This window comes from Sus scrofa, chromosome 15, assembly GCF_000003025.6.
Source record: "Sus scrofa isolate TJ Tabasco breed Duroc chromosome 15, Sscrofa11.1, whole genome shotgun sequence".
NCBI lineage: Eukaryota > Metazoa > Chordata > Mammalia > Artiodactyla > Suidae > Sus > Sus scrofa.
In genome coordinates this window covers 38,010,236-38,026,112 of record NC_010457.5, presented here as the reverse complement: position 1 = coordinate 38,026,112, position 15,877 = coordinate 38,010,236, and the positions used below count along the sequence as shown (strand labels likewise).

General features: G+C 42.2%; 2 protein-coding genes across 2 annotated transcripts in view; both read right to left on the bottom strand.

Annotated features, from left to right (window-relative positions):
• LOC404703 (prepro-beta-defensin 3) overlaps nucleotides 1-15,877 on the bottom strand; it is a 105,385-nt gene that overhangs the window by 39,520 nt on the left and 49,988 nt on the right. The gene's annotated exons all lie outside the window — the stretch shown is intronic.
• Nucleotides 5,639-15,255, bottom strand: SPAG11B (sperm associated antigen 11B). Its single transcript, XM_003362076.4, has 3 exons — nucleotides 13,459-15,255; nucleotides 12,403-12,552; nucleotides 5,639-6,063 (listed from the first exon to the last, which is right to left on the bottom strand). The coding sequence occupies exons 1-3, from the start codon at nucleotides 13,607-13,609 to the stop codon at nucleotides 5,930-5,932; spliced, it is 435 nt and encodes a 144-aa protein (XP_003362124.2). The 5' UTR covers nucleotides 13,610-15,255; the 3' UTR covers nucleotides 5,639-5,929.

Sequence of the window (15,877 nt, the reverse complement as noted above, 5' to 3'; positions counted from 1 at the left end):
TGAGGCCAGGGATTGAACCTGATGGACACACTAATTTTAATTTTGTTCTTATCGCTATGAGACTTCTGGTCCAGTAAGGATATTCCCTATGACACAGAAGACAAAGGTAAGCCAGCTCAGAATAAGCCAAGGCTTCAGGGCTGTGGGGACCACCACATGGGTGGACAGGAAAAAAGGAGTATGCGTGGCCATTATTCACCAGAGGAAGCCAAACAGGGCTCTGACTGACCAAGCCTGTCCACTCTGCCCACCCTAGCTGACCTTGCACTCTGAGGAGGAAGGAGACTTCCTGATGACAGGGAGCCCTGGGGGAAGGACAGCTCTACATGGATCAAAGTCCCCCAGTAAGGCTTTCAGGGGTGCAGTGGGCGGGCAGGACACGGAGAGTGGATGGTGCAGGAGGAGAGCAGACAGCAGGGCAGTCAGGCATGTTACAACTGGCTCTGTAATGACCTGGAGCAACCTGCTGCCTGAAGGGTCTCTTCCCACGGGGCACAGCAAGTGTCCATGAAGTCTGGACAGGGCTCAGACCCTGCACTCAGTGGACTCCCGTTGAAAGAACACGCGGGATGAACAATAGAGCTGCTGGCTCAGAACTGACCCTGAGAAGCCAGACTTCTCACCCCCTTGTCTCCAGGCAGAACTGCAAAAACGTACACGGAATGGCAGAAAAAAAATCAGCTTTCACCTGTTTCTTATGAATCACCAAGTACATTCCCAAAATCTCTCTGTATAACATGCTTGAATATCTTACAATCTTAATAGCCGGGTAGTTCTTTCTTAGGTTAAATTCATGACTTTTTGGAGGCAACTTAAGTCTTCTCTTGACTGTCTTTGCCTAAGATCATAGTATTCTTGGTCTATGAATACATACATATTTATCCTTGGCACATCAGTTTTGTCTCTTTAAAAGTACATTTAAAATTGAAGAGTTACAAACAACTTATACAACTAAACAGCAAGAAAAATAACAACAACAACCCAATTGAAAAATGGGCAGAAAACCTGAATAGACATTTATCCAAAGAAGATATACGGAGGGCCAACAGACACATGAAAAAAAATGTTCAACATCACTAATTATTAGAGAAATGCAAAATAAAACTACAATGAGGTACCACCTCATACCAGTCAGAATGGCCATCATTAACAAGTCCATAAATAACAAATGCTGGAGAGGGTGTGGAGAAAAGGGAACCCTCTTATGCTGTTGGTGAGAATGTAAACTGGTACAGCCACTATGAAAAACAGTATGGAGATATCTCAGAAAACTCAATAGAATTACGTTATGACCCAGCAATCCAACTCCTGGGCATATATCCAGACACAACTTTCCTTAAAAAAAGATACATGCTCCTATATGTTCATTGCAGCACTATTCACAATAGCCAAGATATGGAAACAACCTAAATGTCCATCAATAGGTGAATGGATTAAGATGTGTTATATGTAGACAATGGAATATTACTCAGCCATAAAAAGAACAAAATAATGCCATTTGTAGCAACATGGATGGAACTAGAGACTCCCACACTAAGCAAAGTAAGTCAGAAAGAGAAAGACAAATACCATATGATATCACTTATATCTGAAATCTAATATATGTCATAAATGAACCTATCTACAGAAAAGAAAGAAATTCATGGACTTGGAGAACAGACTTGTGGTTGCCAAGGGGGAGGGGGAGGGACTAGGAGTTTGGGGTTGGTAGATGCAAACTATTGCACGTGGGGTGGATGAGGAATGAGATCCTGCTGTATAGCATGGGGGAAATACATCTAGTCACTTGTGACGGAAGAGTATGATGGAGGATGATATGAGAAAAAGAATGTGTGTGTGTGTGTGTGTGTGTGTGTGTGTGTGACTGGGTCACTTTGCTGTATAGCAGAAATTGACAGAATATTGTAAGTCATCCACAAGAGAAAAAATAAAAATCTTTAAAAAATAAATAAAATTGAAGAGTAATACAATAACTTGACAGAGTATTTTTAAAGATAAAATCATTTAAAATCACCAACAGGGAGTTCCTACTGTGGCTCAGTGGGTTAAGAAACTGACTAGTATCCATGAGGATGGGGGTTCAATCCCTTGCCTTGCTCAGTGGATTAAGGATTCTGCATTGCTGTGAGCTGTGGTGTAGGTCACAGACAGGGCTCAGATCTGGCATTGCTGTGGCTGTGGTGTAGACTGGCAGCCGCAGCTCCAATTCGACCCCTAGCCTGGGAACTTTCATAAGCCTCAGGTGTGGCCCTAAAAAGCAAAAAATAAAATAAAATCACCAATAATCTTAACATTGGATACTAAAATCATTTTTTTTGCTTTTGGACATATTTTTCACAATTAATTTTCCATCAAATATATACAAATTGTATCCTATAATTTCTAAGACAGAAAATTACCTTAAGTTTTTTTATTTTATGCATTATATGGTTTTTATTTGCTTTTGTTTATTATACCTAAGGGACATAGAATATCCTTTTAAACAACAGAGTTTGCTAATATACAGCTCTATTTTGGACACAATTTTTTTTCAAAAAGCTTCTCAAAACATTTTTGTTATTTCTTGAGGATAATTTCTTATTCTTTTTTTAATTAAAAAAAGCAAGACAACTTAACATGAGATTTACCCTCTTAAGAAAATTTTAAATGCACATTACAGTATGTTAACTATGAACACAGTGTTGTGTCACAGATCTCTAGAACTTATTTCATTTGAATAACTTACTTTACGCCCATTGGAGAGTAATTTCTGAGAAGCAGAATAATGAGTCAGCAAGTACAGTATTTTACGTCTTACATACATATTTTAAAAATTACATCACAAAGAGGTTATATAAAGTGTCAGTGCTTCTGATTTGTAAGTACTGGTTTTATCACACCTTCACTCTTCCTAAGCATCAGCCTCATGTGAGTGTGCCTCTGTGTGAATTAAGTACAGAACGCGCTTAATCAGAAAGAAGCCTGGAAAGGGAGCATTTGGTAAAGAGGCCTGCACATCTGGATTTGTAACTCTGAGCTCTGGAATCCTGACTGCAACCCAGATACCCACAATAACAACATCAGAAAGGAATCTTAACTCATAAGAACTAAAGAAAGATGTAGAGGGAAGGAGTTACAGTTTACTAACAATTAACTCAAGCCTAAAATAGTCACGACTTATAATTTTTTTCTTTTCTTTTTAGGGCCACACCTGTGGCATACAGAAATTCCCGGGCTAGGGATCGAATCTGAGCTGCACCTATAGGCCTATGTCACAGCCACAACAACAGGGGATCCGAGCTGCATCTACGACGTACACCACAGCTCGCTCATGGCAACACCAGGTCCTTAACCCATTGAGTGAGGCCAGGGATTGAACCCACATCCTCACGAATACAATGTCAGGTTCTTAACCCACTGAGCCACATGGGAACTTCTTATAAGTATTTTATATCAGGTTTATGCAAATTCCACTATTTCTTCACAGTGGATCTACTAAGATGTCCTTGAATCTTCGTTTGAAGAAGTACCAAGGTCTGGAAGAGGCAGGAGATGGAAACTCCCTTAGTCCTGACTATCCAAGTTAGAATCGCCCATGAGGACCATGAGTCCTGGCAGCCCAGCCCACGGGGAGAATGAGGAGCAAGTCTGCACCCGCCTGAAGATGCTTCCCCAAGGATTTCTCTTGGGTTTGGGGAGGCTTAGAGGAAGGGAAGGAGAGGAAAGGGCCTGGAGACCCTTCCTCAAGCTCCCCCTGACCCAAAGCCTCTTCTATCTTCATTCTTTCATTTGCTCACAGATACTTACTGGACAAAGACAATACAGAAGAGGTGCTGGGCCCTGCAACATGCCCTCTGCACTCATGAAGGGCTCCCATAGCATGGAGTTAGATGTCTGACCATCCTGCCCTTACCTAACTGCACTTTGACCAGAAGCATGAGGGCAAAAACAGGGCCTGCCCGGTCTTGGGGACAGAGGACCTGGCATGCGACTCTTCCAGATTCAAGGACATTTAATCTCTTTCTGAAGATGAGCAGATCAAAAGAAGATTATTTCCATGTCTTCATCACTTTCTAATATACCATTTATCTTATTATACACCCGAGGGGCATTTTGTTCATTACTGGATCTCTTGTATCTAAAATAGTTCCTGGGGCATGGTGGATGCCTCCTAGATATTTGTTGAATGAACTGGAACAGAGGCATCATTTAAGGAGATTTAAGGAGAATGGTGACATATTTAGATGTGCTTTTTGCAGGGAGGGCTCTGGTTTTCTCCATCTCCTTCTTAGTCATTTCAACTTTATGCTTCCTTTAAAGTCTTCTCACACACACCTTCCCCCCACTTTGCTCTCACACTTAATTACTAAATTAACTCTTACACTAAAAAAAAAACCAAAAAACAAAGAGCTGCCTTGAATACATTTTTGTTCTTGCCACTTAGAAGGAGAGAGTGACATCTTTGGCTCTATGGCTAACAGAACTCTACCAAGGACCCAGGTGCCCTATCTCTCTTTGCAGCTGAGAAAACATGGGGACACAGGCATCCTCGCCTTTCTCCCAGTGTGTCTGCCTGTTGTCTCAGCATCACTCTCCTTCCTGGACTGCTTTCTCCCTCCCAGGCTTGTAGACCTGTCTCCATCGCTCTCATTTTTCTCTGCCTCACACAAATATCAGCTTTGTTCCTCTGCTCCCCCAGAAAGCTGTCCCTCAGTAACCAACTATAAGACTTTCAAGATTTCAGTTTCTACCCACAAGTGAATGATTTTGACTCTTTTATATCTTGCCTCCTCCTCTCTCTTGGAACTCATGTAAGTTCACCAATGTCTCTGCTGGACACTGAAGCCTTGGGCTTCTGATACAATGTCCCCCAAGCTGATCTGACCCTCACCTTGGTCCTCCTGCTCTTCATCTCCACCCTGTCCTGGGATTTGTTTTGTTCATCCCATGCTCTTCCTTCTTCTCCATCACCAAACTTGTAAACTCAATATCTTTAGAACCCCCTTGATTGTTCCTGTGTCACAGCCATTATCTGCACCTTAGCCGCTAACAGATGTCCTCGGACTTCACTGCTGCGACCATCTATTACCTTCCTGCCTCTGGTCTCCCATGTTTCCAGCCCGTCCCAAGTTCTTTTGTTAGAAATAAACACTCTAACATTGAAATACATTTGTGTTCACTCCCCTGGAGCACCTAGTAACCCTCTCTTGTTCAGCAGTCGAAGGTCTTCAGCATAATGTTGGTTTTCTTTGACAACATCCCATCATTTTCCCGCACCCCCATCTGCTACTTGTAATCAGTCCCTCTCTTTTGACTTCAAAAGAAGCTACTCCCCATTCTCATTCTTTTGTGTCTCTATGACTTCCTACAAATTGCACCCTTTGTCTGAATATCTCAGCTTTTCTCTTTCACTTGAACTCCTAATTATCTTTCAAAATCCTGCTCAAGTTTCTCCAGGAATCCTTTCTTAATTCTCTTATATTTATCTTCCCCACATATTGGACATGTCCACAATATAGCATGTTGTTGTTTTTACTTATTGAGATGGTTTTCTCCCCATATATTCATGTTTCCAATTCATTAGGTTTTTCAGTACCTAAAACAAAAGGAGGTACTTAAAAATATTTTTAAAATAAAATAAAAGAACGAATGACTTGAATGCTTTCTCATGAAAATTTATTCATCGACATCTACAAGTAAAAAGTGTGTGTGATTCAGAACTCACTGTTCGTCACAAGCTCAGTCATTTTCTCTAAGGTCATGTCAAACGATGACATTTAGCCGGTTTCTGTCTTTTATTTTTCTGCAATAAAATGTTTAAACTATCTGGCACAGATGACAAAGCCTCAGCTCCTCTCTTTTTCAGCCCCTTCTCCAAAACATCTGTATCTGGCTTGTAGGCTCTGGAGAACAAGCAGTGGACAAAGCTTTGGCTCCCAGGTCAACAGCCTCAGTTCTGAGGTAAACAGCAGGGATCTTTGTTTTTAGAGCAGTAGCCAATTTGCATTTCCATATAATTACAAAAGTTTTGACATCTGCCTTCACTTCTCTTGCAGTTGATAACTTTGAAATTTGGTTCAGGTTCTGTATGAAGAAATATCAACATTAGTCTCAAGATTATCTCAAGAATCAGACACTTGTTATCTTAGCTCAAAGGGATATGGTGGAGGATGGAAACGGATGGGAAACAGATTTCATTGTATATGATCTATCATATATCCATGTGGCCATTTTGACAGTATCAAACTCAGATCCCTAATTGTGGCTTAAAAGTCACCTTCACTCTCCCTAAAAAAATTGAACTGTCGATTCAGAGGCAACTGGGAAGAGAAAAGGTGAGCAATATGTTACAATACGAATATTGTACTTTAAATCATTTGGAATGTTGTGTCAGGGTACAATAAGGACTCTCTGAGGCAAACTGAAGGGACACTGCCCCATCAACCGTGTACTAAAGCACAATGGTCACTGAGGAAAGTGAGTTGAGGAACTAGGCCAGGCAAACAGGGGTGGCAGAAGGTAGAGTTTTAAAGAGTTGAGATTTATTTTCTTCCCCTTACTATGAGGGAGAGCCTGGAAGACAATCTGATCCCTTAAACATGTGTCAAGTTACTTTAGTAATGTGAAATTGATATCTCACTCTACAGGTCAAGTATTAAAATGATTTAACATTAATTTTTATTTTAAATAATATATAATGATGACAAGTGATGGAAAAGAGCAAGGGGCAAGGGTTAAAAAAGAGAAAAAATTGATGAACATGATGAAAGCAGAGGCACAATATCAAAGAATTGACAGTATGTCTCCGGCTAGGGAAGACTGGATGGACAGACGCCGAAGCTGCTCTGATTGTCCGAGGCTCTGCCACCAATTGGGGTTCTGACCTTCTGACAAATTAAATGTGAAAAGATGTGACCTTCTTCCTCTCCTAATTCTTTCATCAGTATGCATTACAATTATTTGGCCAGATGAATGAGTTGATTGGTCAATCAATTAAAATTATTTTCTTATCACCTCATTTTCAGATCAACAGTCTTTTTTTTAATCTGTAAAAGCCTGCACATAATGCATGTATACAATTTGATGAGTTTAGACATATGCATACCCCCATGATACCATCACCACAGTCAGGGTAATAAACATATTTATCATCTCCAAAAGTTTCCTTGTATCTCTTTTTGTTTTGTTTTGTTTTGTTTTTGTTTTTCTGGTGGTACAAACATAAGATCTCCCTCTTAACTTTTTCAATGTAGTCTGCATCATTCACTAGAGGCACCACGATATGTACAGCATAACTCTGGAATTTAATCATTGAGCACAACTGAAACTTTATCCTATTAAACAATAACTCCATTTATTTCTCTACCCCCATCCTCTGGAAACACCATTCTATTGTCTACATCTCTACCTTTGATTATTTCAAGTACACCATATGGTTCATAGGTTCAAGCTCAAAACCATAAAATCAACCCCAGGTATATAGCTCTGCTTCTGCCAAGAGAGATTTACTTCCTCAGACCTATTATCCATCTAGTTAAGTCCCAATACAATCCAGGGATTACTTCCAGTCTGGCATCGATGGCACTGTGAGAAGCATCTCAACACTGTGAGAACTTTCACATTTTCTAGGGCATCCTGTGTCAAAGCCACAGAGCAATGATGGTTAGGAATCCCTTTCTTGTGGAAACTCAGAACTCCTTCTCTATAATGTTCACTCTCTGGCTTGTTCAGTCTTCTGATCTACTCCAAAAAATCCTGTTTTAAGGGAGTTATGGTGTCCCTCCAAGTTTTCTAGTCTCATGATGACATATATCACTTGTTACGAAGTTATTTTTTTCTAATCTCACATATTTACTACTTTATTGATATATCATTCATATACCATGCAATTCAGCCACTTGAAGTGTACAATTCAATGGATTCTAGTAGATTCTCAGATATGTGCACCATCACCACAGTAAATTTTAGAACATTTTTATCACCGCAAAAACAAACAAACCCTATACCATTTAGCCATTGTCCACCATTTCCCAACCCCCAGCCCTAAGAAACCATTAACCTACTTTCTATTTCCATAGATTTCCTTGTTTGGGGAATTTAATACGAATAGAAATGAAGTCTTTTTAAAAACAGACCTTTGTACTTTCTGCATGTCCTCTGTCATGGTAAAGCCTCTTCCAGTGGGAAAAAGAAATAGCATACACCTTTCACCAATCTGACGAGATCATTCTTACTGATACTACACACAGTCCAAACCAGCATTCACCATCCAGCCCCAATTTAACCTGTATCTCTAGTCACCAAAGTTAATTCTCAGAAATTAATAAAACTAGTAATCCTGAATTGAAACAAGAGAGGATAATATTATAGGCTCTAGAAGAAGATAGTTCTGAATTCACACAACTTTCTGCTATTTAGGATGTGGGAGTTTGAGAAATTTACTCTTCAAGGAGCTTAGATTTCCTTGACCATCAGATGAAGATGATTAAAACCTATCCTCCAGTTTGTATGAGTTCTGGCAAATTGTCCAGCACATAGTATATGCTTATTATATACAAATTATTAGTAGTACTCATTTAGTCAAGTGGGAAATGCTTTGCTCCCAGAAGTCCCTGGCCTAGAATCTTCAAACAAGTCAGCAAGAGAAATAAGAGGAAAGATGGTACAGTCTTTACAGACTGTTTGGCTGCCCAGCTATTAACAGCTCTATCATCACCTGGGGAAGGCCTATGGGGCTTGTTCTTCTGTTGACCCATTTGCAAAGTGGGGATAATAATAGTACTTCTCTCCTAAGATTACTCTGCAGATGAAATGAAGCAAGGGAAAGCAGTTGTAACAGAATCACAAAGTGAGCAGTGTATAAATGTTATTATTATTTCTCATGATAATGTGTTAGTCTTATGGATTTCCACAAGTATCTTACAAGACAAAATGAGCTAATGCTATGAATCTCATGTACAATAGATAAGTTCACAACATTTTGTCCACTGAGCATTTTTTTCATGAACCAAAACCAATTTTCCTGATCATTCACTCAAGAGATATCATTACTGAGAACCTGTAATGTACCAAGTCCTCTTCTGGGTGTTGGGTTTTGCATAGTGAATGTGGCAGTTGGTCCCTTATTCTCTACTCAGGTTTACATTTCCCACAATTTTTCATGTGACTTTGGAGACACAGAACCTACAGAGGACATAGAACTCACATGGCCTAGAATCTCTAACAGGTGAATCACAATTAATGGACCATCTTGAGAGCATCAAAGGTCAATCTCTACTATATATACTACAAAGCAACAATCATCAAAACCACATGGTACTAGCACAAAGACAGAAATATAGATCAGTGGAACAGGATAGAAAGCCCAGAAGTCAACCCACGCACCTACAGCCAACTCATCTATGACAAAGGAGGCAAGAATATACAATGGAGAAAGGACAGCTTGTTCAATAAGTGGGGCTGGGAAAACTGGACAGCCACATGGAAAAGAATGAAATTAGAACACCCCCTAACACCATACACAAACATAAACTCCAAATGGATTCAAGACCTAGATAGAAGACCAGACACTATCAAACTCTCAGAGGAAACCATAGGCCAAACACTCTCGGACATAAACGACAGCAACATCTTCTCAGATCCACCTCTTAAGAGTACTGACAATAAAAACAAAAATAAACACATGGGACCTAATCAAACTTCAAAGTTTCTGCACAGCAAAGACAACCCTAAGCAACATGAAAAGACAACCCACAGAATGAGAGAAAAATCTCTGCAAGTGAATCGACTGACAAGGGATTAATCTCCAAAGTTTATAAACACCATCTGCAGCTCCATGCCAAAAAAACAAACAACCCCATCCAAAAATGGGCAGAAGATCTAAACAGACAGTTCTCGAAAGAAGACATACAGATGGCCAAAAACCACATGAAAAGATGTTCAACATCACTCATTGTTAGAGAAATGCAAATCAAAACCACGATGAGGTACCACCTCACACCAGCCAGAATGGCCATCATCCAAAAGTCTACAAACAAGAAGTGCTGGAGAGGGTGTGGAGAAAAAGGAACCCTTGTACACTGTTGGTGGGATTGGAAATTGGTGCAGCCACTGTGGAAAGCAGGATGGAGATGCCTGAGAAAACTCAAAATAGAACTCCCATTTGATCCAGCAATCCCACTCCTGGGCATCTATCCAGAGAAAACCACGACTCCCAAAGACACATGTACTCTGATGTTCATTGCAGCACTATTTCTAATAGCCAAGACATGGAAACAACCTAAATGTCCATCGACAGAGGAGTGGTTCAAGAAGATGTGGAACATATACACAATGGAATATTACTCAGCGATTAAAAGGAATGAAATACCGGCATTTTTAGCAACATGGATGGACCTAGAAATTATCATGCTAAGTGAAGTCAGCCATACAATGAGACACCAACATCAAATGCTTTCACTGACATGTGGAATCTGAGAAAAGGACAGACTGAACTTCTTTGCAGAACAGATGCTGGCTCACAGACATTGAAAAACTTATGGTCTCTGGATGAGACAGTTTGGGGGGTGGAGGGATGTGCTTGGGTTATGGGATGGAAATCCTGTGAAATTGGATTGTCATGATCATTATACAACTACGGATGCGATAAATTCATTTGAGTAATAAAAATAAATAAATAAAAATAAAAAATAAAATTTAAAAAGTATTAAGCAAAAAAAAGGTCTATCTCCAATCTCCCAGCCATTGTGTCATGCCTTCTTTGTGGCTCACACACCTCCTCCCTTCCCTGTTCTTGGTGATCCTGCCAACAGCATCCTCCTCTAGCACCAGCCTTCTACTTCCTTCTGCTCTAAGAACCATCCCTGTCAACTAACCTCCCACCCCACAACCACACAGACAGACAGACATGCATGTGAACAATTCACTCTTCCTTAGAGAAAAGCTACATTCTTAGTGCTGGTTGACCCTGATGTTACTAAGACGCAGTGGCAAAGGCCCAGGAAGACCACACAGCTTCCCTGAAATTCATCACTCAGGGCTGCCATGGACAGGGCACAGGGTGTGGTCAGCAATGGGCTCTTTTCTTTACAGATTCTAGGTTTCTTCCCTTAGCTGAAACTGGGGTTTCTGACACTACACAGGCTTGTAACAGAGAGATGGACAAAGAGCATGAAGATCAGAGTTTCTTACTGATTTGTTCTCTAATGAGCTGACTTTGTGCTTTTGGAGTCAGCTGGCAGGAGAATAGGTCTACTCCAGCTCATGGCTTACTCCTTCATAGGCTCTCAGTACCTGGTGACATCTAAGGCATGTTGTTACTGATACCTGGTGTCCTCAACAGGGTTCATCTTCAACAGGACCAAAGGTTACCCCTGTGTGAGGTCTAAATCTGAACCACAGAAAACACACATATTCTCCCCTTCAAATAGCTAGAATGCAGGCCCATTCCATAGCAACATCATCCTCTCCTTTGCACCTGGCTCTAGGGAAGCTCACCTGAGCACCTGGCACCTGTTAGATTTTGAGGTTGAAGAGACATCAGACCCCTGTGGCCTCACGCAGCAGGGGACACATATTAAATTATTCAAGTGATTCTTTTTTTAATTTTTTTTTTTTGGTCTTTTTTGTCTTTTTTGTTCTTGTTGTTGTATGCCACTCCCGCGGCATATGGAGGTTCCCAGGCTAGGGGTCGAATCGGAGCTGTAGCCACCGGCCTATGCCAGAGCCACAGCAACGCAGGATCCGAGCCGCGTTTGCAACCTACACCACAGCTCACGGCAACGCCAGATCGTTAACCCACTGAGCAAGGGCAGGGACTGAACCCGAAACCTCATGGTTCCTAGTCGGATTCGTTAACCACTGCGCCACGACGGGAACTCCCTATCCAAGTGATTCTGCTGAAGCCCACCTCCAGTGTGTTGAGGTGCGAAAGGGGCCCCAAACCCTTCTCCTAAGGAAAAGGGTGGGCCTCTCAAGCCACCCTCAGTCCTTTCCCAAAGCTGCTTCTGAAAACTCAGCTGAGTTTCCTCTTCTCTGTCCAGCACCCTTTACAGGGTAAGGATTTGAGGCTTGTCTCTCTAGCCTTTTGGCTACCTCCCCTCTGCAGAGCCATCCACTGTTCACTCACACCCTGGAGTACCTCCTCTGATACCAGCTTTGGATGAAGTCAGAGCAGGCCTCAGATGCTCTCTCAGTGCCCCCATAGTTCACAAGACCTTCAGGGGTCCCACCCGGGGGAGCTGTCAGACCCCATGACCTTTCTGACACACAGAGCAGCCTTCACCATCCACATAGTATCTTCTAAACACAGCCCCTACTCTCTGCTGCCGCTCAGACCCACCCCACCCACCCAGTCAGCTTCCCATGTATTCTTCCACTAAAAGCTTCTGGGGCAATGACCCTGTCCCATGCTTTGTTACTCACCCTGGAAAGGGGGAGTGCGTGGCAAGAGGTAGCGTTTTACTTGGTGGCGTAACAGGTGAGACTTGTTTGTTTCTTGTCCAGGGTATTCTCCCTTTAGTTCTCTGGGACCCTTGGTACCTTGGTAATTAGCATACGTGGCTCTGGAAAATCCTGTTTAAGAATAATCACACAGCACAGAACATTCAGAGCCCTCCATTCACAGACCCATGAGATGAGATGCATACATTCCAAGGGATGATTGACAGTAGAAGGGGAGGAGGGGAGGATTGTTGCTCAATGGGTATAAAGTTCCAGGCATGCAGGAGGGGTACGTCCCAGACCTGCTGTCCTGCTGAGGCCTCTAGGTAAGAACAGGGCATTGAGTGCTTCTAAATTTGCTGGGAGGGTAGATCTCATGTTAGATGTTCTTATCCCAGGAAAACAAGAGCACACACAAAGGGACACAGAAACTTTGGGAGGTACTGGTGTCCATCCTCTTGTCTGTGCTGATGGTACCATCAGGTTGGTGTATTATTTAAGTAGATGCAGTGCCTTGTGTAATAACTATACCTCAATAAAGCTGTAAAAAAAAGAGAGGGTGGAGGATGGATGAAGTAGGTTGGAAGAAGGACAAATGTTATATGTGTGAGAGAGAGACAGAGACAGAGAGACAGGGACAGAGACAAATGAAGGCTGTCTGAAAAGGGTGAGTGGTAGTGCCAGAGTGCCCCATGGAAGCCAAGCTCAGCATCCCCCTAGGCTGTCACCAAGGTAGTTTTTGAGACCTCCCTAAAATTTAAGGTCCTTCCTGACACACACTGTCCTTCATTGTCAGGGGAGGGGGATGGTAAAAGGATGAGAAAGTGGAGTCAGGGTTGGGACCCTATCTCCTGGGAAGCTATGCCATCATCACAAAGTGTCATTTACAAACCCGGGCAGAAGACTCCTGCCTAAATCCCACCAGGAAGGGGGCTTCCCAGGGCTTAGCTTCTCACTGCCCAGCCTGGGCTCCCATCCCAGAAACAACCATGGCACAGAAACACTGGCCCCCAGGCCCGGGTCCTAGTTCCGCTTCACCTGGAAACAGCAGGACCACAAGGAGAAGGGTCAACGGAGGGAGGAGTCGCTCCATGTCACCAAGAGGACCGCAGCTGGGACATCCAGAGTGGGCTGCAGGCGGGCAGTAGGGAGGGCTTCCTTTATAGCGGGGCTGGGGGAAGAGCTGCATTCCAGAATTACTTACTGCTCACCAAGGACACAGGGAGAGGCGTTATCGTCCCACTGCTAGTGGAACAAATAATGGGCCACTTTTCTCAGGAAGTAAATCATATGCCTGAATGCCTGGACTGGGCTTGGTGACCAGAAAGGTCAGGGGAAGAGAGGAGCAGCATGAACAGGAAAGAGAGAGATGAGATAAATGCCATTAACATAAAACCATCAATTTCTGGTTAAAGCACCACTATTTGTTAAAATGGTGATATAAATAAAGCTGTCACGGTGCTTCTATCCTGTCTACTGAACGTAATGTATATATTTTAGTAATTAAAACCATGCAGAAAGATACAGAACATTTCAGGTATAATCTGACTTTCAAGATCATAATTTCCTGAGGTTATATAGGTGGTTCCAAAGCCACTCCAAATTGTCACCCCGTTCTTTCTCCCCTGAATCCTTCATCTCTTTCCCTGCCCTTTGACTATAATTTATCTGTCTTGTCTTCCATTTTCTCCTCTTTCTCTCCTCCTCTTTTCCCCAGACACCTGACCGTCATTCATGCCACTGGGTCCAACTCAACATTGTTTTAAGAATAAGTTCTGGAGAGTTCCCTAGAGGCCTACTGGTTAAGGATCTGGCATTGTCACTACTCTGGTGACAGTTCACTCCCTGGCCTGGGAACTTCCACACACCATGGACGCAGCCAAGAAAAATTAAAAACAAAAATAAGTTCTGTAATTGAGCCTCCACTCTCCTTCATCATCTTCTTAGAGGGTGTGGGGCTTCATTTTGCTGCTTTACCACAGGCTTGCACAACACAGGAAGCCTGTTCTGGACTCATCTGGATGTTATAACCATCTAATGTCCAATATAATGTCAGTGACTCTGGGAGGGGTTGTGTTTCTCCCATGTGTCCTTCATGTGCACATTCCAGCCCATAGAAAAAAAGTCTTAGACTATCTGTGTAGATGAAACTACCTGTAATCTACCTGGAGAAAGGTGGAAGGGGATGGAGAAGTGGCAGCAGGTACAACAGAGACTTGGCACCCAGGGAAGCCACACGGAGGCAGAGGAGGTTTGGAGCTACTTCGATGCTCACGGCAGGTGTCCCAGAATCGCCACCTCAGGTCTTGGGATCTCGGAGGTTCTAGACAGAGGTAGTGTTAAGATCATTCAATCCTTTTATTTTTAGGCACTAGGAGATCTTCCAATTCAGGAGGACACGGGGTCTCTGGAAGGGAGGGGAGACAACTGGCCCATGATAAGAGTCTTTAAACACTGAGGCCACCATATGCTGACAGTGGGGTGTCTGAAGAAAGTAGATGGTCCAGAAAGGAAGTGAAAAGCTGTGTTACCTCAACTCTGAATGAAGACCTCTCTCTTCCCTCACTCGCACACTCTCTTCTCTTTTATATTCTATCTAGAAGCTATCTCTTACAGTTGTACTTATATTTACTTAAGTGTAGAATCGGGATCTTTTAGAAGAATGATGCAAATTTTGCAGTATATAGGCAACTTATTTATACAGATGTGTGTTTTTCCTATAAAAAGAAGAAAAAGAAAGCCCATTCTGCTTAATCTCTAGAATATATAAGCAACTTATACAACCCAACAGCAAAAAAACCAATCATCAATGGAAAAATGGGCAAAAGACCTGAATAGACATTTCTCCAAAGAAGATATACAGATGGCCAACAAACACATGAAAAAATGCTCAACATCGCTGATTATAAGAGAAATGCAAATCAAAACTACCATGAGATACCACCTCACACCAGTCAGAATGGCCATCATTAATAAATCCACAAATAACAAGTGCTGGAGGGGCTGTGGAGAAAAGGGAACCCTCCTGCACTGTTGGTGGGAATGTAAATTGGTACAGCCACTATGGAGAACAGTTTGGAGATACCTTAGAAATCTATACATAGAACTTCCATATGACCCCGCAATCCCACTCTTGGGCATCTATCCGGACAAAACTCTACTTAAAAGAGACACGTGCACCCGCATGTTCATTGCAGCACTATTCACAATAGCCAGGACATGGAAATAACCCAAATGTCCATCGACAGATGATTGGATTCTTAAGGTGTGGTATATATACACAATGGAATACTACTCAGCCATAAAAAAGAATGACATAATGCCATTTGTAGCAACATGGATGGAACTAGAGACTCTCATCCTGAGTGAAATGAGCCAGAAAGACAAAGACAAATACCATATGATATCACTTATAACTGAAATCTAATATCCAGCACAAATGAACATCTCCTCAGAA